The sequence below is a fragment of the Anomaloglossus baeobatrachus genome, chromosome 1 (genome assembly GCF_048569485.1).
Source record: "Anomaloglossus baeobatrachus isolate aAnoBae1 chromosome 1, aAnoBae1.hap1, whole genome shotgun sequence".
Taxonomy (NCBI): Eukaryota; Metazoa; Chordata; class Amphibia; order Anura; family Aromobatidae; genus Anomaloglossus; species Anomaloglossus baeobatrachus.
In genome coordinates, this window is record NC_134353.1 from 388,648,397 (window position 1) to 388,674,038 (window position 25,642).

Consider the following 25,642-nt stretch of genomic DNA (forward strand, 5'->3'; position numbering starts at 1 on the left):
TCCCGGTAAAAAATGTATTTTTAATTTTAAATTATAATTATTATTTATTTATAATTATAATTTAATTATGCATTGAGGGGGAGGAGCCGGACATTAGCTGTGAGACGCGGGACACACCTCTAAAATCGGAGCAGTTCACGGAATGAGGCTACATTGCTCTCTCCTCTCTCTCTCCTCTCTCTCTTCTCTCTTAGACCTGGCGATGATCAGCTGATGCGGTCACCTGACGGCATCAGCTGACACTATAAGTCGAGCGGTGAGGCCGGCTTTTTACCGCCCGGCACGCTAAACTATCAGCTGATGCTGTCGGACAGGAGTCTGCACAGAAGTGTGTAGTTTGTTGGGGGTTTTTTTTGCACTGATGCATCAGCTGATTGTATAAAAGCCGTTTATGCAATCAGCTGCTGTGTCATGTGATTCAGGCCCTTGAACCTGAAACATCATCTGATCGCTTTGCCTTCCAGCAAACCGATCAGATGATATTGGATCCGGATTGGACGGCGCGGGACCCTTGACCCAGGATTACTGCGGAGGGGTTTTTTTTATTTTAATAAAGATGGAGTCACTAATTGTGTTGTGTTTTTTATTTCTAATAAAAATATTTTTCTGTGTGTTGTGTTTTTTTTTTATCTGTACTAGAAATTCATAGTGGCCATGTCTAATATTGGCGTGACACCATGAATTTCGGGCTAAGGGTCAGTTAATAATATACAGCTAGCCCTAACCCCATTATTACCCAGCGAGCCACCCGTCACCAGGGCAGCTGGAAGAGTTGGATACAGCGCGAGAAGATGGCGCTTCTATGAAAATGCCATTTTCTGGGGCGTCTGCGAACTGCAATTCGTAGAAGGGGTGCCGAGAAAGCTTGGGCACCCTGCGCTGCAGATTCCAATCCCCAGCTGCCTAGTTGTACCTGGCTGGACACAAAAATTGAGCGAAGCCCACGTCATTTTTTTTTTTTTTAATTATTTCATGAAATTCATGAAATAATTAAAAAAAAAAGGGCTTCCCTATATTTTTGGTTCCCAGCTGGGTACAAATAGGCAGCTGGGGGTTGGGGGCAGCCCGTAGCTGCCTGCTGTACCTGGCTAGCAAACAAAAACATGGCGAAGCCCATGTAATTTTTTGGGGGGGGGCAAAAAACTCCTGCATACAGTCCTGGATGGAGTATGCTGAGCCTTGTAGTTCTGCAGCTGCGGTCTGTGGCATCTAGTCCCTGCATGTGGGCTGACTCTGTAAAGAGCACCCACATGCAGGAACGGGGAAGCCGACCATGTGCCAGAGCATTTCGCCGGTACATGGAGATGCTGGAACAATCACCGCGTACTGGAGAGATGCACTGACAGGACCTAGCATGATGTCGAGCCATGTGACCAGTCTGTAGCCAATGAGATAATAGACACGTGACTGATCACATGTTTTTTTTTACGTCACGGAAGGTACTATCATCAGTGCTGGTTACTGGGAGGATGCAGCGATTATCGGAAGGAAAAGCGGCAGGAGACAGAGTACAGGACGCGTCGCGGGGACCTGTAAGTGTTATGGCAATGTTTATTAACTGTATGTGTACATGTATAATGTGTTTTTTGTGTTTGTGTTTGCCTCCCATTGTTTTCAATGGGGTTCGAGTGGTTCGTCGAACGGTTCTTTGAATGGAGCCTCCGTTCGACGAACCGAACTCGAACGCTAGGGGGGTGGCTCATCTCTATTAGTGACCAATATAGCCACCTTTCTTTATGATGACACTCAACAGCCTACCATCCATAGATTCTGTCAGTTGCTTGATCTGTTTATGATCAGCATTGCGTGCAGCAGCCACCACAGCCTCCCAGACACTGTTCCGAGAGGTGTACTGTTTTTCCTCCCTGTAGATCTTACATTTTATGAGACCACGGGTTCTGATTAGGTGAACAAGGGGGTCATGTTATTATTTTTTAATCTTTTAGACTTTTACTGGCCAGTCACGCTGTGGAATAGTTGGATGCATGTGATGGAGCATTGTCCTGCATGAAAATCATGTTTTTCTTGAATGATACCAACTTCCTCCTGTTCCACTGCATGAAGAAGCTGTCTTCCAGAAAATGGCAGTAGGTCTGGGAGTTGAGCTTCACTCCATCATAAACCCAAAAAGGTCCCACAAGTTCACCTATGATGATACCAGCCCATATCAGTACCCCACCTCCACCTTGCTGGCATCTGAGTCAGAGTGAAGCTCTCTGCCCTTTACTGATCCAGCCTCTGGCCCATTCATCTGGCCCATCTAGAGTCACTCTCATTTCATCAGTCCATAAAACCTTTGAAAAATCATTCTTAAGATATTTCTTGGCCCAGTCTTTATGTTTTATCTAATGTTTCTTGTTCAAAGGTGGTCGTTTTTCAGCCTTCCTTACCTTGGCCATGTCCCTGAGTATGGCACACCTTGTGCTTTTTGACACACCTGTAACGTTGCAGCTCTGAAATACGGCCAAACTGGTGGAAAATGGCATCTTGGCAGCTTCACGCTTGATTTTCCTCAATTCATGGGCAGTTATTTTGCGCCTTTTTTGCCCAACACGCTTCTTGCGACCCTGTTCGCTATTTGTCATGAAACGCTTGATTGTTCGGTGATCACACTTCAAAAGTTTGGCAATTTCAAGACTGTTGCATCCCTCTGCAAGACATCTCCCAATCTTTGACTTTTCAGTGCCCGTCAAATCTCTCTTCTGACCCATTTTACCAAAGGAAAGGAAGTTGCCTAATAATTAAGCACACCTTATATAGGTGTTGATGTCATTACACCACACCCCTCCTCATTACAGAGATGTAAATGAACTGATTTTACTTAATTGGTAGTTGGCTCTCAAGCCTACACAGCTTAGAGTAGGATAACGATCATGTGATCAAAATACTCATTTGCCTAATAATTCTGCACACAGTGTATGGGTACATTACTACTAGGTGGCAATATGGGCATATTACTACCAGGGGGCAATATGGGCACATTACTACAAGGGGGCAAGGGGGAAATATGGGCACATTACTACTAGGAGGCAAGGGGGCAATATGGGCACATTACTACAAGGGGGAAATATCGGCACATTACCACATGGTACAATATGGGCACATTACTAGAAAAGGACAATATGGACACATTACTAAAAGAGGACAATATGGACACATTACCACAGGGGACAATTTGGGCACATTACTACAGGATGGGGACACTACTAAAAGATGAGGACCAGGATAGAAATATAACTAGAAAATGTTGGCCAAAATTACTATTTGGTGGTAATTGTAAAATGGTATTATTTAAAAGAAGGGGATAAAATATAGAAAAAAAATCTACATAAAGCATGATTTATTTTTTCCCATAAAAATGCACATTATAATGAACAGGCAAAAAATGTTCAAAAATGTTATCCAAAGGTGTATAGAAAAAAATATGCGATCACTAAAAATGTCACTGGGTTCAGTAAAGAATGCGGCCCCCGAAATACTGTATTTTTCGGACTATAAGACGCACCGGACCATAAGACGCACCCTGGCTTTAGAGGAGGAAAATGGGGAAATAAAATTTTAAGCAAAAAAATGTGGTCATGACACACTGTTATGGGGTGATTATCTGCTGCTGACACTGTTATGGGGGTAATGTCCCCAAATTCTCTACTAAGGTACCCTATTCTGTTAATGATCCTCCTGCCTTGTATATGATCCCCATCCTTGTATATATGTCCCTCATCCTGGTATAGCCCCCATCCTGTTATATACCCGCATCCTGATAAATACCCCCATCCTGCTCATATTCCCCCATCCTGCTCATATACCCCCATCCTGCTCATAATATACCCCCATCCTGCTCATAATATACCCCCATCCTGGTATTATATGGCCTGTAGCCTATGGCACAGAAAAAATTAAACGTTTATACTCACCTTGCCTCACTCCCTGTAGCATCGATCATCTTCCTTTCTGTCAGCAGCAGCGCCACTGACCTGTATGGTGCCGTTCCCCTGCAGCATTGCGATGTCCTCCTGTCTGCGGCTGCTGCTGTGTGTGGAGAGCGCGTACAGCAATGATGTCATCACCGTGCTCACCACTCTACACAGATCAGCTGGCTGACAGACAGGAGGACATCACGGTGCTGCAGGGAACGACTGGGTGAGTATACCGTACTTATTCACTGCCCCCTGCGCTGATGATGATGTGCGGGGAGCAGTGAATACAGCCGCACATGATCACTGCAGGCTGTAGTTGCCAGGGGTGATAACGCGAGCCGGCTGTTTACTATGCACGCATCCCCTGCCAACCTGTCAGCGCTGGATTTAGCGCGGAGAGATGATGGGCGGGAGGATGGGCATGCATATGAAATGAGCGGGCCCACGTGGTTAAGGCAGTTGCTGCACAGTCTGCTCTAGTGATGGGTAGCTCCTGAACGAGCCGGCTCTAAGAGCCGGCTCTTCATAGTGAATCATATGAGTCGGCTCCTGGCAGGGAGCCAATTGAAATGTAAACGGCTCTTTGCCAGTTCCCTTCCACAGTCAGTCCCCTCTTGCCCCGCCCCTCTCGGCCCCTCCCTCCTGGCAGTAGTCACTCTGATCGTATCCAGGAGACTGAGAATGCATGCTCCTCCTGCTGCCGCACAGAGCACTGACTCACAGCCCCGCCCCCTCCAATCTGTGACAAGCAAGCAGCAGTCAGGCAGTCAGGCACTTTATTAAAGGAACAGTGACATCTGGATTTAGCCTGATTATAGTTATTTACCGCCAGCTTGTAAATCCTCGCTGAGCGAGGGAGAAACAGCGGATGTAAATGTGCGTCCCTTGTTCTCTCCCATTCACTTGAATGGAAGAGAACAAATGATCCGCGATGCTGGATTGAGCATCACTGGATCGCAGGCTCGGGTGCTGCATCGACTGTGTAAATGCACCATTAGCTAGTGAAACTTGGAATGGTTCTGTTGTTTCTGGTATGTGAATAACCTCCCAGCAGCCCCTGTTACATGATAGCAGTGCCAATCTGAGGGACCACCTTCATGCACAGAACTAGTCCTATACAAGGCAGTACAGCACTCTCACATCACATCCGATTTTGCATACAATTGCCAGTAGTGTTGAGCTAATTGAATTGCACTTGTTTGATTTCTGCATTTTTTTTTTTTATCAAACATTGTGTTTGTTAAAGTTTTCACAGCAAATAATATAAAATCTGGTTATTCTGGAAACTATTCTGTTTTATGTCATAAATTGGCACATGTGTAGATTTTTACTAAAAGGTATACAATCATGGGTTAAAACATACCAGAATTGGGCTTCAAATTTAAAGCCAAAGGTAATAGGAAATGAAGAGCCGTTTTCGGAGCCAAAAGAGCCGACTCTTTTTGGTGAGCCGATCCAAAAGAGCCGGCTCACCAAAAAATCGCATTTTACCCATCACTAGTCTGCTCATGCCGCCGATGACCTGCTCCACCGCAGCACCCTCATTCCCCACAGCCCTACATTCAGACTATAAGATGCACACCCCACATTTGGGGAAAATAGTGCATCTTATAGTTCGAAAAATACGGTAATTTTTTTTTCTATGTACGGCCCTTATACTCAGCTGAGTTTGAGACCCCTGCTCTACACAATGCACAATTTCCAACCTGATATGCTCTACACAACTCACACATGCCTACCACATAAAATTCACATACAAGGTCCTTGCTCTAAAACGTCATTCCTTGCCTTCCGACCCTTGCCATGCGCCCAAACTCAGGAGAATTTGCCCAACAAATTCTGGAGTCCATTTTATCAAGTTGCCCTTGTAAAATTGAAAACAAATTGAAGCTAAAGAAATTGTTTTGTTTTCATGTCTCCACATTATAAAATATTGTGGATCACATGGGGGTTCAAAGTGGTAATTACACATCAAGATAAATTTCTTGGGGGGCTAGTTTCCAAAATCGGGTCACTTGTGCTGTAGCTCCACAGTTAAGGCACCTCAGGGGCTCTCCAAACATGACATAGTGTCTGCAGACCATTTCATCAAAATCTGCACTCCAAAACGTCACTCCTTCCCTTCCGAGCCCTGCCACGCGCCCTAAATTTACCACTAACATAAAGTACAATAGGTCACAAAAAAAAACCAAAACAATTTCAGAATCACCAGGATCCGTTGCAGCGTTCCAGAGTTATAACATCAAGAAGCGACACCGGTCAGAATTGGAAAATTTGCCCTCATCGGAAAGTGAAAACGAGCTTGGGAGTGAAGGGGTTAATCATGGTGATGAGCAGTTGATCAGCCCTCTGCTGTTGGCGCCATTACTCCAGAGTGACAAGCCTGTCCATCACACATCATAGGAAGGCCACCACACAGGATAAAGCACATGCCTCCTCCTGACACAAATACCACCATTCTCTCTCCACCACAATGGGCACGGCGTGCTCTGACATCCGTGACATTTTCTCCCTTTCACCATTACTAATTTAGGAGAAGGGCACACTGCCGGGAGCTATTAATAGCAGAGGCATGACCACTGCCCGGCGCCATTAATAGCAGAGGCATGACCGCTGCCCGGCGGGAGGGTGGTGTGACCGCTCCGCTTCTGCGCACAAGGCGCTAACACGAGCCCGCAGCTGATTGGTCGCCGCCTTTTTTCAAGTCTGAATGACGTAGAGACATGGAGTATAAATACAGAATAACCGGCAAATTTTGTCAATGAAATAATAGCAGTTGTAGTGCTTGAACAGAACGGCAACATGCGGCGCATTATCCTCGGCATTGGCGGGTAAGACTCTGTGGGCAGGCTGTTTGTTACGTGTTTGCTGCATGATGGGAGAAGTCAGTGTGTTCTATATAACTGGCCGGTACAGCAGTGTGTCCCATATAACTGGCTGGTACAGCAGTGTGTCCTATATAACTGGCCGGTACAGCAGTGTGTTCTATATAACTGGCTGGTACAGCAGTGTGTCCTATATAACTGGCTGGTACAGCAGTGTGTCCCATATAACTGGCTGGTACAGCAGTGTGTCCCATATAACTGGCTGGTACAGCAGTGTGTTCTATATAACTGGCCGGAACAGCAGTGTGTCCTATATAACTGGCCGGTACAGCAGTGTGTCCCATATAACTGGCTGGTACAGCAGTGTGTCCCATATAACTGGCTGGTACAGCAGTGTGTCCTATATAACTGGCCGGAACAGCAGTGTGTCCCATATAACTGGCTGGTACAGCAGTGTGTCCTATATAACTGGCCGGTACAGCAGTGTGTCCCATATAACTGGCTGGTACAGCAGTGTGTCCTATATAACTGGCCGGAACAGCAGTGTGTCCCATATAACTGGCTGGTACAGCAGTGTGTCCCATATAACTGGCTGGTACAGCAGTGTGTCCCATATAACTGGCTGGTACAGCAGTGTGTCCTATATAACTGGCCGGAACAGCAGTGTGTCCCATATAACTGGCTGGTACAGCAGTGTGTCCCATATAACTGGCTGGTACAGCAGTGTGTTCTATATAACTGGCCGGAACAGCAGTGTGTCCTATATAACTGGCCGGTACAGCAGTGTGTCCCATATAACTGGCTGGTACAGCAGTGTGTCCTATATAACTGGCCGGTACAGCAGTGTGTCCTATATAACTGGCCGGAACAGTAGTGTGTCCTATATAACTGGCCGGTACAGCAGTGTGTCCCATATAACTGGCTGGTACAGCAGTGTGTCCTATATAACTGGCCGGAACAGCAGTGTGTCCCATATAACTGGCTGGTACAGCAGTGTGTCCTATATAACTGGCTGGTACAGCAGTGTGTCCTATATAACTGGCCGGTACAGCAGTGTGTCCCATATAACTGGCTGGTACAGCAGTGTGTCCTATATAACTGGCTGGTACAGCAGTGTGTCCTATATAACTGGCTGGTACAGCAGTGTGTCCTATATAACTGGCTGGTACAGCAGTGTGTCCTATATAACTGGCTGGTACAGCAGTGTGTCCTATATAACTGGCTGGTACAGCAGTGTGTCCTATATAACTGGCTGGTACAGCAGTGTGTCCTATATAACTGGCTGGTACAGCAGTGTGTCCTATATAACTGGCTGGTACAGCAGTGTGTCCTATATAACTGGCTGGTACAGCAGTGTGTCCTATATAACTGGCCGGTACAGCAGTGTGTCCCATATAACTGGCCGGTACAGCAGTGTGTCCCATATAACTGGCTGGTACAGCAGTGTGTCCCATATAACTGGCTGGTACAGCAGTGTGTCCTATATAACTGGCTGGTACAGCAGTGTGTCCTATATAACTGGCTGGTACAGCAGTGTGTCCTATATAACTGGCTGGTACAGCAGTGTGTCCTATATAACTGGCTGGTACAGCAGTGTGTCCCATATAACTGGCTGGTACAGCAGTGTGTCCCATATAACTGGCTGGTACAGCAGTGTGTCCTATATAACTGGCCGGAACAGCAGTGTGTCCTATATAACTGGCCGGAACAGCAGTGTGTCCTATATAACTGGCCGGTACAGCAGTGTGTCCCATATAACTGGCTGGTACAGCAGTGTGTCCTATATAACTGGCCGGTACAGCAGTGTGTCCTATATAACTGGCCGGAACAGCAGTGTGTCCCATATAACTGGCTGGTACAGCAGTGTGTCCTATATAACTGGCTGGTACAGCAGTGTGTCCTATATAACTGGCTGGTACAGCAGTGTGTCCTATATAACTGGCTGGTACAGCAGTGTGTCCTATATAACTGGCTGGTACAGCAGTGTGTCCTATATAACTGGCTGGTACAGCAGTGTGTCCTATATAACTGGCTGGTACAGCAGTGTGTCCTATATAACTGGCTGGTACAGCAGTGTGTCCTATATAACTGGCTGGTACAGCAGTGTGTCCTATATAACTGGCTGGTACAGCAGTGTGTCCTATATAACTGGCTGGTACAGCAGTGTGTCCTATATAACTGGCTGGTACAGCAGTGTGTCCTATATAACTGGCTGGTACAGCAGTGTGTCCTATATAACTGGCTGGTACAGCAGTGTGTCCTATATAACTGGCTGGTACAGCAGTGTGTCCTATATAACTGGCTGGTACAGCAGTGTGTCCTATATAACTGGCTGGTACAGCAGTGTGTCCCATATAACTGGCTGGTACAGCAGTGTGTCCTATATAACTGGCCGGTACAGCAGTGTGTCCTATATAACTGGCCGGTACAGCAGTGTGTCCTATATAACTGGCTGGTACAGCAGTGTGTCCTATATAACTGGCTGGTACAGCAGTGTGTCCTATATAACTGGCTGGTACAGCAGTGTGTCCTATATAACTGGCTGGTACAGCAGTGTGTCCTATATAACTGGCTGGTACAGCAGTGTGTCCTATATAACTGGCTGGTACAGCAGTGTGTCCCATATAACTGGCTGGTACAGCAGTGTGTCCCATATAACTGGCTGGTACAGCAGTGTGTCCCATATAACTGGCTGGTACAGCAGTGTGTCCCATATAACTGGCTGGTACAGCAGTGTGTCCTATATAACTGGCTGGTACAGCAGTGTGTCCTATATAACTGGCTGGTACAGCAGTGTGTCCTATATAACTGGCTGGTACAGCAGTGTGTCCTATATAACTGGCTGGTACAGCAGTGTGTCCTATATAACTGGCTGGTACAGCAGTGTGTCCTATATAACTGGCTGGTACAGCAGTGTGTCCTATATAACTGGCTGGTACAGCAGTGTGTCCTATATAACTGGCTGGTACAGCAGTGTGTCCTATATAACTGGCTGGTACAGCAGTGTGTCCTATATAACTGGCCGGTACAGCAGTGTGTCCTATATAACTGGCCGGTACAGCAGTGTGTCCTATATAACTGGCCGGTACAGCAGTGTGTCCTATATAACTGGCCGGTACAGCAGTGTGTCCTATATAACTGGCCGGTACAGCAGCGTGTCCTATATAACTGGCTGGTACAGCAGTGTGTCCTATATAACTGGCCGGTAGAGCAGCGTGTCCTATATAACTGGCCGGTAGAGCAGCGTGTCCTATATAACTGGCCGGTAGAGCAGCGTGTCCTATATAACTGGCCGGTAGAGCAGCGTGTCCTATATAACTGGCCGGTAGAGCAGCGTGTCCTATATAACTGGCCGGTAGAGCAGCGTGTCCTATATAACTGGCCGGTAGAGCAGTGTGTCCTATATAACTGGCCGGTAGAGCAGTGTGTCCTATATAACTGGCCGGTAGAGCAGTGTGTCCTATATAACTGGCCGGTAGAGCAGTGTGTCCTATATAACTGGCCGGTAGAGCAGTGTGTCCTATATAACTGGCCGGTAGAGCAGTGTGTCCTATATAACTGGCCGGTAGAGCAGTGTGTCCTATATAACTGGCCGGTAGAGCAGTGTGTCCTATATAACTGGCCGGTAGAGCAGTGTGTCCTATATAACTGGCCGGTAGAGCAGTGTGTCCTATATAACTGGCCGGTAGAGCAGTGTGTCCTATATAACTGGCCGGTAGAGCAGCAGGGAAAGCAGTTTCAGCAGATAGGGTTTACTGGCTGATGATGCCAGCAGCTGAATACTTACAGTGCCTTAACGGCGGCCGGTTTACACTAGTGTGTTGTAGAGTCAAATTCCTGTCAGGAGAGGAGCGCGGCTTCCCCTGTGTGAGGTGCCTGACTGTACATCTATAGGGATGATGGCTCCGTCCTGTCAGGAGAGGAGCGCGGCTTCCCCTGTGTGAGGTGCCTGACTGTACATCTATAGGGATGATGGCTCCGTCCTGTCAGGAGAGGAGCGCGGCTTCCCCTGTGTGAGGTGCCTGACTGTACATCTATGGGGATGATGGCTCTGTCCTGTCAGGAGAGGAGCGCGGCTTCCCCTGTGTGAGGTGCCTGACTGTACATCTATGGGGATGATGGCTCCGTCCTGTCAGGAGAGGAGCGCGGCTTCCCCTGTGTGAGGTGCCTGACTGTACATCTATAGGGATGATGGCTCCGTCCTGTCAGGAGAGGAGCGCGGCTTCCCCTGTGTGAGGTGCCTGACTGTACATCTATGGGGATGATGGCTCTGTCCTGTCAGGAGAGGAGGGCGGTTTCCCCTGTGTGAGGTGTCCTGACTGTACATCTATGGGGATGATGGCTCCGTCCTGTCAGGAGAGGAGGGCGGCTTCCCCTGTGTGAGGTGTCCTGACTGTACATCTATGGGGATGATGGCTCCGTCCTGTCAGGAGAGGAGGGCGGCTTCCCGCCATGTGAGGTGTCCTGACTGTACATCTATGGGGATGATGGCTCCGTCCTGTCAGGAGAGGAGGGCGGCTTCCCCTGTGTGAGGTGCCTGACTGTACATCTATGGGGATGATGGCTCCGTCCTGTCAGGAGAGGAGCGCGGCTTCCCCTGTGTGAGGTGCCTGACTGTACATCTATGGGGATGATGGCTCTGTCCTGTCAGGAGAGGAGGGCGGCTTCCCCTGTGTGAGGTGTCCTGACTGTACATCTATGGGGATGATGGCTCCGTCCTGTCACGAGAGGAGGGCGGCTTTCCCTGTGTGAGGTGTCCTGACTGTACATCTATGGGGATGATGGCTCCGTCCTGTCAGGAGAGGAGGGCGGCTTCCCGCCATGTGAGGTGTCCTGACTGTACATCTATGGGGAGGATGGCTCCGTCCTGTCAGGAGAGGAGCGCGGCTTCCCCTGTGTGAGGTGCCTGACTGTACATCTATGGGGATGATGGCTCCGTCCTGTCAGGAGAGGAGGGCGGCTTCCCCTGTGTGAGGTGCCTGACTGTACATCTATGGGGATGATGGCTCCGTCCTGTCAGGAGAGGAGGGCGGCTTCCCCTGTGTGAGGTGTCCTGACTGTACATCTATGGGGATGATGGTTCTGTCCTGTCAGGAGAGGAGGGCGGCTTCCCCTGTGTGAGGTGTCCTGACTGTACATCTATGGGGATGATGGTTCTGTCCTGTCAGGAGAGGAGGGCGGCTTCCCGCCATGTGAGGTGTCCTGACTTCTTACATTGTGGTGACACTGATTTGGAGGGAAGAGTGTGCTCAATCGCCCTAAGTGCAGCGATCGATCACAGCATTTTGAGGGTTTCAACATCCATGGACGGCGTGGCGATGGTCCCTGGCTGTGGTACCCGGGATTCTGCTGTAGGCAGACCATGGAGGCGAGCAGTGTCGATGCCATTGTCAGGACGTACCTATGCTTCTAGTTTTATAAGATGCACTGGATTACAAGACACACTCCAAATTTAAAGAAGGAAAATATAGTTTTTGGCAGGGCTGTGGAGTCGGTAAGCCAAACCTTCGACTCCGACTCCGACTCCTCAAATTCTCTTGCACCGACTCCGACTCCGGCTCCGACTCCGACTCTTGCTCCGACTCCTACATATATTGCTTATAGTTAGGTGAAAAATTTATTGTAGTACATGAATATGTGTATGTGAACATCAGACATTTAATAATTTTTATGATACAATAATCAAGATATTTGGATAGAACATAAAATATATTTATTGGAATACAACTTTAGAACACAAAAAACTGTAATAAATTGTAAATATGTAATACACTATGTAATATACAGTAGATTACATATATATCTTGTGTGTGTATATACACTGTGTGTATATATATATATATATATATATATATATATATATATATATATATATATATATATATATATATATATTACATATTTACAATTTATTAGTTTTTTGTGTTCTAAAGTTGTATTCCAATAAATATTTTATGTTCTATCCAAATATCTTGATTATTGTATCATAAAAACAATTAAATGTCTGATGTTCACATTGTACTACAATAAATGTTTCACTTAAATATAAGCATTATACTAAATGTTATTATTTAGTAAAATATTCAGCACATTCTGCATTGCACTCCTGTCCCCAATTTATTATATATTTTAGGAGTCGGAGTCGGTGCATTTTATACCGACTCCGACTCCACCAAAATGAGCTCCGACTCCGACTCCACGACTCCGACTCCACAGCCCTGGTTTTTGGCCCTGTGCGCACTAGGCGTTTATACCCACGGTTTTGCTGCAGAAATTTCTTGAGAAATGTTTGTAATCTTCCTGCAGACATTTCCTAGCAAAACCTATGGGAAAAAAAATAGCTGTGCGCACACTGCATTTTTTTTCTCAAGAAAATTATTTCTAAAGATTTTCTTGAGAAAATGTGCATGTCACTTCTTTTCCGCAGGTAGCTGCTGTATTTCACTCCATTCACTGTAATGTAATCGCGAAATACCGGGGGTATACCGCAGGTAGCAAATGATGTGCGGTATAGCCGCGATTTACATGCGGAAATGCTCATCACTGCCTGCGGTTTTGCAGGAAGTGATGTCATTATGACAGAAGAGGAAGCGGAGCAGAGTAAACACACACGTCGCACTCCCTGGACGCCGCACAGAAGCACTTCCGTGTGACCTCCGGCGGGTGCCCGTGCAGTCTGTGTCCCACTTCAGCCCAGCGGCTGCCTGCACAGCCGTGTCAGTGTCTGCTCGCAGTATTAGCAGCTTGTCACCCTGCAGTGCGTGCAGCCGCGGCGATGCTGAGCGCTGCTGTTAGGAGGTGAAATGAGAATTTCCTGCGGTGACTATCTCCTGACCTTACTGCCGTCACGGCCCGAGACTGTCACTAGCAATGATGTCACGGGCTCTCGTGATACTGCTGAGAACGCGGCGGGCATAGAGGGCAGTGACAGCGCTGATGGCAGGACTGCAGGAGATCATCACAGCAGGTAATGATCTCATCTAACCTCCTGACAGCAGCACTTGTCATGCCCTGCAGTGACCTGGGCTGACCTATTGATGTTCGCTCAAGTCACTGCATTACTCTCTCAGCCAATGGGGAACATTCTGTTCTTCACTGACTGGGATAGTAACTATGGTATGGATCGCCGTGGGACCCCCTTATTGGATTACGCCGGATTTGATTGTTCTTGTCAATAAATTGGTGAAAGAGGGCATGTGGGGAGTGTTTTTTCAAATAAAACTTTTTCTGTTTATTTTTTATTTATTACTGACTGGGTTGGTGATGTCGGGTATCTGATAGACGCGTGACATCACTAACCCCAGGGCCTGATGCCAGGTGACATTACACATCTGGCATCAACCCCATAATTAATATATATATATATATATATTATATTATATTGTATTATATTATATTGGCACATCTAATGGATGCTCCACTTCTGGGGTGGCTGCAGCCTGCTATTTTTAGGCTGGGGAGGGTCCAATAACAGTGGACCTCCCTAGTCTGAGAATATCAGACCCCAGCTGTCCGCTTTACCTTGGCTGGTGATCCAATTTGGGGGGACCCCACGTTTTTTGTTTTAAATTATTTATTTAATGTAAAATAACAGCGTGGGGTGCCCTCTGTTTTGGATTTCCAGCCAAGGTGAAGCTGCCAGCTGTGGTCTGGAGGCTGCAGTCGTCTGCTTTACCCTAGCTGGCTACAAAAGATGGAGGGACCTCACGTCATTTTTTTTTTTTTTAATTATTTATTTATTTTTTCGCTAAATACAAGGCTAGGCACCCTTTAGTGCCACATGAAAGCCACTAAAGGGTGCCAGCTTAGAATATGCAGGGGGGTGGGTCATTATATAGGTCTCTCTCATCTATCTATCTATTCATCTATCCATCTTTCCCTCTATCCATTATCTGTGTACCTATCGATTATCTTTCTACTATCTATATTATTATTTATTGCAGTTCAGCATAAAAAACGCGGCAAAAACGCATGCGTTTTTGGTGCGGTTTTTTACTGCAGGTGCGGTAATCTTCAACTCCCAGAAGTTTCTCAAGAAATTTTCTTAAGAAAAATCACTTTTCTAGTGCGCACATAGCCTTTAATGGTAAAATGAGGGTCCATCTTAAGACTCACCAGTAGTGTATCTCCCATCAGGAGGGAGCAGCTCAGGTAGATCATGGGAGGTAGGTTTGGAAATACTAAAGGCTCAGAGGAGGGGTGTGGAAGGTCAGTGAACAGAAGGTCTGCGATACTGCTGGCTCAGGCGTATCGCAGCTTGCATGCTCTATTGATCTGCTGGTGGACTGCAGGCTCCACTGAATCGTCTGCAGTTAACCAGATGGTCTTCATGAAAATGGCCACAGAGGCCGTGCGTGTGCAGGTAGAACTCCACTGCCATTTTGTTGAAGTCATCACGTCAACCACGGGAGATTCAATGTAGCCCGTTGTCAGAGCAATGGTGCTCTCCGCATCGCCGACCCTCCTGAGCTGCTCCACTGCAGTGATGCCCCCTCCTCCCGACCCTGCCTCCTAGGACCCTGGTCCACCACCGCTGCTTCGGTAAGGCTAAGTTCACACTTCCGTTGTTTTGGATCAGTCACAATCCGTCGCCTTGAGGAATTGCGGTATCCTGTAAAATATTTGGCAGGAATCCTTTTTTTTTTTTTTTTTTTTTGTTTTTTCCCATAGACTTCTATTAGCAACGGATTGTGACTGATGGTCCTGCGTTGCATCCGCTGCGTGACGGATCAGTCTTACTGACTGACTGTCAGGCGAGAGCAATGCTGAATGTAACGTCTTTTGTGTGCGACGGATCAGTTTTTTTACTGTGAGCATGAGCACAGTAAAAAACCATGATCGACTGACTGTACATTCAGTTCCAGCGGCCGGCTCGTGTGACCGATCGGCCGGCTCGTGTGACCGATCGGCCGGCTCGTGTGACCGATCGGCCGGCTCGTGTGACCGATCGGCCGGCTCGTGTGACCGATCGGCCGGCTCGTGTGACCGATCGGCCGGCTCGTGTGACCGATCGGCCGGCTCGTGTGACCGATCGGCCGGCTCGTGTGACCGATCGGCCGGCTCGTGTGACCGATCAGCTGATTGTTGACTATAGCTGGCTGCTGGTAAGACAGTAAACCCCCCCCCCAAAAACAACGGATCTTTGTCTTTTTTTTTTTTTTTTTTTTCTTTTCACAACTGATTGTGACTGATGCAAAAGAACGGAAGTTTGAACATGGCCTAAGCCATATATGGATTATAAGACGCACCCCCCATTCCCCCCCCCCCTTCCCCCCGTTTGTGTGGGGGGGGGGATTGCATCTTATAATCCTGAAAATAAGGTACTTCTACTTTTCCAAGATGTACAGGTACGTCCATGGTTGTGAAGGGGTTAAACTATCTCTACCATTCACTCTCCTACAGTAAGTCATCTATCTCCCACCTTAGTGCTGAAAAGCACCATACACTTTAAGGCTATGTGCCCACGCTGTGAAAAATGCGCGGATTTTGCCGCGGATTTCTCGCGGAAAAGCCGCGGATTTTCCAGAAATCTGCAGCACAGCTACTCCCCAGCCATTTCTATGGCATTTGGGAAATGCTGTGCCCACGCTGCGGATTTTTCCGCAGCGGAAATCGTGTGGAAAAATCTTCAGCATGTCAATTATTATTGCGGATTTTCGTGCGGATTTTGCCTGTTCAATTGAATTAAAAAAAAAAAACCGCAAAATCTGCATCAAATCCGCACCTATGAAAAGGTGCGGATTCCGGGGAAAAGCTGCGGATTTTGATGCAGAAAAATCCGCAGATACAGAGTCCCGTGGGCACATAGCCTAAAGCTGCATGCCAGTAGTGGGCATGTGGCACCAGCTTGAATTTTTATTTTAGAAATCTGACGAGATTCTATGTAGATAGAAGTGTGGTGTGGTCTCTAGCTCCTCCCTCTGACTCTAGCTACATAGAATTTCATCAGCACCAACTGCCATCTCCTATCTCAGTAATGGGAAAGTCTTCACTGAATACAGATTTTACCTCAGAATTTTATGACCAATCAATTCTGACAAAGTATCTCACTGTATTATAAAGTTGCTTTTCATGTGTACTATTGATGTATTAAATAAATAAATTACACTTCAACCATTTCTGTCTGTGATGCAGGTTTCACAATCAACCCTATGTTACTGTTACTTGTTTGTATATGATCCTCCTAAATTGTAAAGTGCTGCGGAATATGTTGGCGCTATAGAAATAAAGATTATTATTATTATTATTATGATATGTGGAGGGTTACTTTTGTGCATTGTCCTCCATAGATGACTTAGTGCTTTACTGGCTAGCCCTTGTGGGATACTCAACTACTCTCCTTCCATGCTGGTGTTTTTGTCTGTCCTGTGGTTTTTTTTGTTTTTTTCCTGCTCAGTCACTGGCTATAGGTTTTGCAGAGTGAATGTTTGGTTGAGGGTGACACACTTCTCATTACTTTCTCAGTGTTACAAATGGTGGTAAGACCACGCTGACGAAAAGACTTATTGGCGTTCTTCCCAATTGTTGTGTGATCCATCAGGATGACTTCTTTAAGGTAGGTATAATAAATCTGCTGTCTCCTTCTGTCCTGATTTCACTATGGTAGGCTTTTTATTAACACTTGTGTGTTTCCATCCTGTTACCTGTATACATGGTTGCATGTTTTGGACACATGATTTTTCTCTAATGTGGCAAGTTTTCTACTTGCGAGACAATAGTTCTGTCTATCTCGTCTCCTGTTGTGTGCCTTAGCTGCATTATTTGCAGCATTTTTTTATTGCTCACTATATTTCAGCCGCCAGATCAGATAGAAGTTGGTGAAGATGGCTTTAAACAATGGGATGGTAAGATCGGTTTTCGCTGTAGAATGCAGTAATCTCTATTAAGTATTTCTTTATTTTATTTCTTATATCTGTGATTTTTTTTTTTGTTTTTTTCTAAGCCTGCTTTGTTCACACCCACAGTGATCACTTCCATTGATATGGAATCAATGGTGAATACTGTAACTGCTTGGGTAGAGAATCCTGTCAAGTTTGCCCGGTCACATGGAATTGCTCTCTCTCATATTTCTGATTCTGATGATGTGCAAATACTGATTCTGGAGGGTTTTCTCCTGTATAATCACAAGTAAGTATCTTGCGCCTATCGCGTGTACTTTATTTTTTCCTCCCCACACTAAATAACCTAACTAAACCGAAGTGTGACTCCCTGGCCTATCAGGTCATCACAGGGTATTGTGCAATCTGCACAGTATCCACCCTCCTTGGTTAACGGATCCCAGTACTTTTGGTGTTAACAGCCTGTCCAATCAAAATCCTAGGAACACTTCCCACTTGAACCTACCAGACACACCATTGGGGGGCTTGAAGGGAATAGGGCTGCCCACATGGGGGGGGGGGAGGGGGTTAGTGAGGACAGTGTCAGTTGAGAGGACAGTGGAGTAGATTTGAGGAGAGGAGGTAAAGTGCCTCTCGTGAGGAGAGGCCACGGACGAGAGCTCCTGTATACTAGGTTGCAGACGTTGGTCTGGACTCGGCAGGAGCTGGAATCTGGTCGCAGGGGATAGTGTCAGGGGTCACGGACTGCTGAGGAGGGCAGCCGGCGGCCTTGAGCTATCACTGGGCAGGGGCCAGGGCACGACGGGGTACGTGGACCCCAGGCTGGAAAGTAGCTTCACGCGTTCCAGTAATTTACCAGACGGGGGTGAAGACTTCAAGTGTCATCCCCAACCCGCTCCAAAATCGGCGTACTAGCGCACCGATGGGATAGGACTTTCCAACTACAGTCCAAAGAAACCCTACGCATGAACCCTGAGAGCAAGCTCACTCAGTTAGCCATACGGGTGAGCGGTACCCGGAGAGTTTCATACCAACAGGTCCAATTGAGACTAAAGGTGCCAGGGATAGGGCCACAGACTAAGGGCACGGATCCAGGTGTGCTTCCCGCAGGCTACAGTGGTGCTCGGAACTTTGGTTTACAAGCTGTCGGTGTGGTTATTCTGGGACTGAGTGAGTACATTGGAAACCCCTACACCTATCCCTCCCTAACAGCACCCAAACACCATCCATCATCAACGGGCCCCGGGACACAAACCCCCTACCCACGGAGGGGTTAAATATCAGGCTGCCGCACCATCGTCACTGGTCTCCCTGAAGGCAGCGGTGGTCCCTCACATTACCACGCACCGTGGGTGGCGTCACGAACTTTCCAAAATCCCCCTGTACATATTTCTCCCCCCTCCCGCCACTCGTTTTAATCGTGTGGCCGCGCGACCCCTGGGTCCGGAGACCCCTTGAGCCACTGCGGATCCGAACGGCGGCAGCGATTTGGCTGCTCGCATGGGGACGGTACAGAAGCATTCACTCATGGATACAAAATATTCTGTTAGATAGATAGATCTATCTATCTATCCCCTTCCATCATTCCTGGTGATCATGTAATCAGAGTCCAATAGAAGCTTTGGCATTGCATGGAGTTTCCTAAAAGATAAGGTGATAACACACTTCTTAAGGCTTCCATACACATTGGACTAAATATGGCTGAAGCTGCCACTTATGAATACCAGGGTGCGGACTGCTGTTTGGGAGAGGTCCTGTTTTGGACTGCTGATTGCATTGAGATAAGCCACAGTCAGTTGGTGGCTTTCTGCACATCAGAGAACTCCTGTGGGTGGGAGTATTGGATGAGATGGCTGTCACCTGAAGCACCAAGTGTGACAGCTAGAGTCCTGACCTTGTCTTGTTTGCAGGAGCCTTAAGGCTATGTGCGCACGCTGCGTTTTTCTGACCAGAGATTCAGCATTTTTGGGCCAAAAAACACCCACAGGAAAAATGCAGCAAAAAAATGCATGCATTTTTTTTTTTGTTTTTGTTTTTTTTTGCTGTGTTTTTGTCCAATGCATTCAATGGGTGAAAAAACGCAAAAAGAATTGACATGCTGCATCTTTGTGGTCACCACAAAGACACAGCCAAAAAAAAACCCTGCACTGTGCAGACAGCAAAAATGAAATCTCAGACTTTGCTGGGGAAGAAATTTCATGCAGTTTTGAGACCAAAAACTGCACCCAGAAAACGCAGCATGCGCACATAGCTTAAAGGTTTATAGATACTCACTCACGTTGTCTGCAAGCCTGTGGGCACGAAAAAACAAAAAAAAATACTGGAAAATGTGTTAACACGAGACAATTATCCAAGAATGGTAGCTGATCAAAATAAATACATAATTGTGGTGTTTTGTTTTTTTTTGTTTTTTTTTTTTTTTTTTATATCTTCCTTTCAGGATGCTAGCAGACTTGTGTTTAGAACGCTATTATTTAAGCATTCCGTATGAAGAGTGCAAGAGGAGGCGCAGGTAAGTGTTAACAATTGTCTGTAAATATGCTGGGGGAGGGGTCCTTTTCCTAAAGATTAATGATCTTTGCCATGGCTGCTTTCACACATCCAGCTGTAGCAGTGCGGCACAATCCGGCGCTCTGCTGAAAAACGAAACTTTTTTTTTTTGCCGCCGGTTTCGTTTTTTCCAGCATTGGCACCGCATGGGCTTGCGTTCCGTCTGTTTTTTTGCCGCATGCTGCAGATTTAGCCGATGCGGCGGCCGGATGGAACGTTCCATGGCACGTTTTTTGCTCCTGCAAAAAAACTCATCGCGCCATATCCGGCCGATGCGGCACTTTTTTTTTTTTTTTTTTTTTTAAAGCATCCCTATGGGCGCCGGATGCGGCAAAAACCGCATCCAGACGCCGCATGCGGTTTTGTCCACTGCACATGCTCAGTAACATGCCGCAAGCGGCAAAAACCGGACGGGCCGCATGTAAAAAAAACTTATGCAAAGGATGCGGTGTTTTCACCGCATCCGTTGCATAGGTTTCACAGCCGGATTGAGCCGCACGGCTCAAACCGGATGTGTGAAAGCAGCCTAAGCTGTGGTGCATAGAATTGTAAATTTGCCTAATTTGAGGGATTTTTTTTTTTTTTTTTTTTTTTTTAATTTAAAAACCAGACGTGTTGTCTCCCCAATTTTCATACACAAGCAAGATAAACCTGACAACCTGGGCTGTATTCTCAGGCTGGAGAGACCCAGCCTTCTAAATATATCGGCCTCCAGCCACCCGAAATTGCCGCATCCATTAGATGTGACAAGACCGATGCTTTTACGCCTCTTCCCGTATGACTTGATGTGGTGGCAATTGGGGTAATAAGAGGTTAATAGCCCAGCTGCTACTAAACCCTAGATTAATTATGGCAGACATCTGACACCCGCATCACTGATCTGTATTTGAAAGTAAATAAACACAAACATAAAAAATATCCTTTATTTGGAATAAAGTACAAAGCCCCACCCTCTTTGACCACTTTATTAACCCCCAACACCTGCAGGTCATAAGTAATAGCTCTGCTACATCTGAACCTCACAGCGAGCGGCCATAGAACAAGACTGCCCACTGTGTGCAGAATGAATGATCCGCAATGAGCGGTGACTGGATGCAGGGAGACGTGTCACACAGGCTGGGGGCTCAGCTGACTGCAACCAATCGCAGAGGCCCAGCCAGTGGGTGGGGAAAGCCGTGCATATGAAATGAGCGGCTCAGGGAGGCCACAGAAGCGGCGTACAGCAGTGTGGGCCGGAGCCTGGGTAACTATGAAGCGCATGTTTTCATTCTTATTTTCTTTATTTTTCCTTTAAATTTTTTTTATTTTCTTGAGTTCTGGATCCGGCACCTAGGCAACTTTGAAACCGTGCGGATCTGGGTCCGCCCAGCCCTAAAAACTATATACATATTTGGTATCTACGAACTCTTACTGACCTGGGGAATCCTATTACCACATCAGTTTTTTATACAGTGAACACAGTAAATTAAGAAGAAAAATTGAAATTGAGCTTTTATTTATTTTTTTTTTTTCAGTACAATATGGGGCAGAATGAATGGTGTCCTTCAAAAGGACAACTCGTCCCATAAAACACAAGCACATATGGCTATATTGACAGAAAAATAATAGTTATGGCTCTTGAAAGGAGAGGAAGAAAAAAAATGGCCAGTGGTGAAGGGGTTAAAAGATTAACCTGATACATTAATAAAAAGTGTACTAAAATTCTAGCATAAAATGCTTAGAAAAGTCGCTAAATTTTGCCATTGCTACTTGAGGCTTTACAACTTAATTTCTACCCAGCTTTGGCAAAGTGACAGAAGATGGGGACATGGCAAAACCCCCACTTCTACCTTGTCACCAGGTGTTACTTATGCCATAAATCTTACTTTAGCCCCCAACTGAAGTAAGATCTGTGGCAAGGCGCATGTCACTTTTCAGACATTCTGAATTCTTAAGACATGTGCCTCTCTGTCAGCAGTAGTGTTGAGCGAGTAGCTAACTATATGTACTAGCTATGCCGTTAGCGAGTATTGTCCGCTACTCGCCTATTCATTACGTGTAGCGGGCACAATGTAAGTCAATGGGAAATACTCGCTAAGTAGCGAGTATCCCGGAAGCCGTACTAGTTGCTACGTGGACTAAAAGTATGGCTTTTGGGTTAGTCGCTATTTAGCGAATATTTCCCATTGACTTGCATTGTTCCCACTATTAATAATGAATATGTGAATAGCTGACAGTACTCGCTAACAGCAGAGCGAGTTTGAATAGTTAGCTACTCGCTCAACACTAGTAAGCATCTGATGACAACAGACCCTCTCAAAAGACCTTTGACTTGGCATTTACAGCAGAGACGAAAGATAAGTGTGTGTAATATAATGTTTTTTTTTCCGTTTATGCAGTGGTAGAAACTACACTGTGCCAGACCCACCAGGGTTATTTGATGGTCATGTGTGGCCTATGTATCTGAAACATAGACAAGAGATGGAAGACAGTGGTGTGCGTACAGGTATGTTTTTGAAAACTTGTATCTGGATTGCCAGATGGCTTACAGTAGCATTTGGAGTGCAATGAAATGGCAAAAAATCTGCAATTCCACCATTGTTCTTATGACCATTGAGTGGTAAAAAATGACTGCAACACGATTCTTCAGCCTAGAACAAGAATCTAGCCTAATAAGCTAAGTGAGGGCTTCTCAGTTTTGAATTTTGCAGTACATGAGATGTTTTGCGTGCATCTTGGAGGTCCAGCAATTTGTAATTTATTTTTATATTATAAATCGCCCTGTTTCTTGGATGTACTGCAGTACGCCTGTAGATGCCAAAGGGTAGCCAGAGTGGTAATTCATTGCACACAGCTACATGCGCCATTGTAATAACTGCAGTTTAAGGGTGATCAGCTGAACCAAACCTATGATCACTTCAGGAAATTTAAGTGGTTGCCTGTGAAATAACTGGTTCTGTTGGACTTTTCCATATGGAAGAAAACCAAGTTAGAACAGTCATGTGAAGTTGGTATGGGGTTAATGGTGTTTGGAACCTGTTGGAATGGGTTTATTATTGCTGTGTATGGGAGAGCAGCAGGTGTAAGGTTATGGGCGCATGCTGCATAAAATTTATTCACAAAACTACATCTTGTGCCAGATAACTCAACAAAATACATGCAGGTGTTTTTTGTTTTGTTTTTTTTAATCTGACTGCTCACATCTAATTTATACACTTGTGTGAGCTCTAAACTTCTTCTTTCTTTGTAGTGTCTATAGATGGCCTTCTTTCCCGGGATGAGATATTCACCAGTGTATATGCAGATATTCAGAACAGATTCTTGAATGCCTTTTAGGTAAGTCTGAATTTAAATAATGTTGACCTTTTGCTTGCCCTTCATTATGAAAGGATTAGTATCAGTGCTCCTTGTCTGTCCTGTGCAGTCTTTCAGCTGGCTTCTCACCTACACAGCTCTGCGTAGTCATGTTAGGAACTTGGCTACTCCTCTGAGGGACTGTCATGTAGGGGTAGATCCTGCCACTTTCATGTAGAGCACACATCAGAAAGCGGTGTTGTACTGCTAATTGGGGGATCAATATATTGCAAAATGGGACTATTATGTTGTCTACTTTTAAGGTTAGTGACGTGGAACTTCAAATATAGCTTGGTTGCTGCCTCACCGAGTATACGCATTAAGGCTATGTGCGCACGTTGCTTCATGTCCCTGCAGAAATTTCAGCAGGAATTTGACAGCACGTGCGTGTCAAATCGCTGCAGAAACACTGCGTCATGGAGGCAGTGTTTGTGCAGAAAAAAGCCGATTTCATGCACTCTGGATGCAGCCTCTCCCATAGACGGAGCAGGAGCTGCACGGAATAATTGACATGTTTCTTTTTAGAAAGCAGCGATTTGGAACAAAATCTTGGCATCCAAATCGCTGCGCTCTCAAACGCAACCTGTGCATGGATTATGCACAATCTTCATATTGTGCTGGGGACGCAGGTCACATGCATTTACGCTGCAGTGCAATACGCAGCGTAAAGGCATGATATTCGGCAACGTGCGCACACAGCCTAAGGCTATGTGCACACGTTGCGTAAATTCATGCAGTTACGCTGCGCTTTGCAGCGCAGCGTAACTGCATGCGTCCTGCGTCCCCTGCACAGTCTATGGAGATTGTGCAGGGGCCGTGCGCACGTGGCGTCTCAGAGCGCAGCGCTTCGGCTACTGCCGAAGCGCTGCGCAAAAAGAAGTGACATGTCACTTCTTTCCTGTGCTTTGCCGGCAGCTCCTGCTCTGTCTATGGCAGGAGCTGCCGGCAGAGCGCATGGAATCGGCGCTCACTACGGACATTTCTGCAGCGATCTAAAGCGCACATGTGCTCTTCAGATCGCTGCAGAAATTTCTACAGGGCTAGTACGCAACGTGCGCACATAGCCTAACACTTGCACTGATATCATAGGCAAGCAACAAACAACTTTTTCTCAACTCTGCAATTCCTAGAAAGCTGTGTAGGAGAGGAACTCTGCTGGATCCAGCTAATGATGAACTACGCTGCAGATATACTGGTATACATAGTTGAAGGTAGTCTAAGTACTATACAAAAGCACAAGGTTAATACTACACTTAGATTGGTTTAATAACTCAGGGTGGAGCTTGTCAGATGTTCATGTACACAGAGGGGGGTGGTCTAGGGCACCAAGAAGCAAGTTTGTTCTTGGAAATTTAGTGCAAGAATAGGACCACCTATTAAGCTTTGAAGCCAGCTGCATAGAAGGGCAGACAAATGACCCAAAGCAACAAAAAATAAATCTTGTTGGACTTGGTCTGTTTATTATGCATGTACTGTGAGGTTTGAAAAATGCAATTGAGTAATAAGTAATCCTACATTTTTATTTATTGTTGCAGAACCTAAAGACTTAAAAGCTGCTCACTGGCTCGATTGCTTGCTCAATTAACCTGAAGCCTTCAAAATGCAACAACTGAGGAACTTTCTGTATTTATTTACCTTCTGTAACTTTATTTTGAAAGAGAATTTTTATATTGTGGATGTTTAATCCACCTGTTTTTATTGACCATTAAATGTATATACTTGTATCATTTATACCTTTTGAAACAAGTGGTGTGGTGTATTTTTTATAATTATTTTTTTTTTTTTTTTTTTTTTTTGAGCGCAGTCAACTTTGTGATGAGTGGTAAACCATATACATAACATATGCTGTAAATCACGTAGGAGAAAGTGGGACTGCTGTAGATTTATTATTTATTATAGCGCCATTTATTCAATGGCACTTTACAAGTGAAGGAGGGTATACGTACAACAATCATTAACAGTACAAAACAGACTGGTATAGGAGGAGAGAGGACCCTGCCCGCGAGGGCTCTGTCTACAGGGAATGGGTGATGGTACAATAGGTGAGGACAGAGCTGGTTGCGCAGTGGTCTACTGGACTGAGGGTTATTGTAGGTTGTAAACTTGTTGGAAGAGATGGGTCTTCAGGTTCCTCTTGAAGCTTTCCACAGTAGGGGAGAGTCTGTTATGTTGAGGTAGT

At 46.0% G+C, this 25,642-nt stretch overlaps 1 protein-coding gene across 1 annotated transcript; it reads left to right on the plus strand.

Annotated features, from left to right (window-relative positions):
• Positions 1 to 6,643: 6,643 nt before the first annotated feature.
• Positions 6,644 to 25,209, plus strand: NMRK2 (nicotinamide riboside kinase 2). Its single transcript, XM_075337829.1, has 8 exons — positions 6,644 to 6,748; positions 17,207 to 17,297; positions 17,538 to 17,586; positions 17,707 to 17,869; positions 20,021 to 20,092; positions 22,509 to 22,615; positions 23,360 to 23,445; positions 24,999 to 25,209. The coding sequence occupies exons 1-7, from the start codon at positions 6,720 to 6,722 to the stop codon at positions 23,443 to 23,445; spliced, it is 597 nt and encodes a 198-aa protein (XP_075193944.1). The 5' UTR covers positions 6,644 to 6,719; the 3' UTR covers positions 24,999 to 25,209.
• Positions 25,210 to 25,642: the final 433 nt, after the last annotated feature.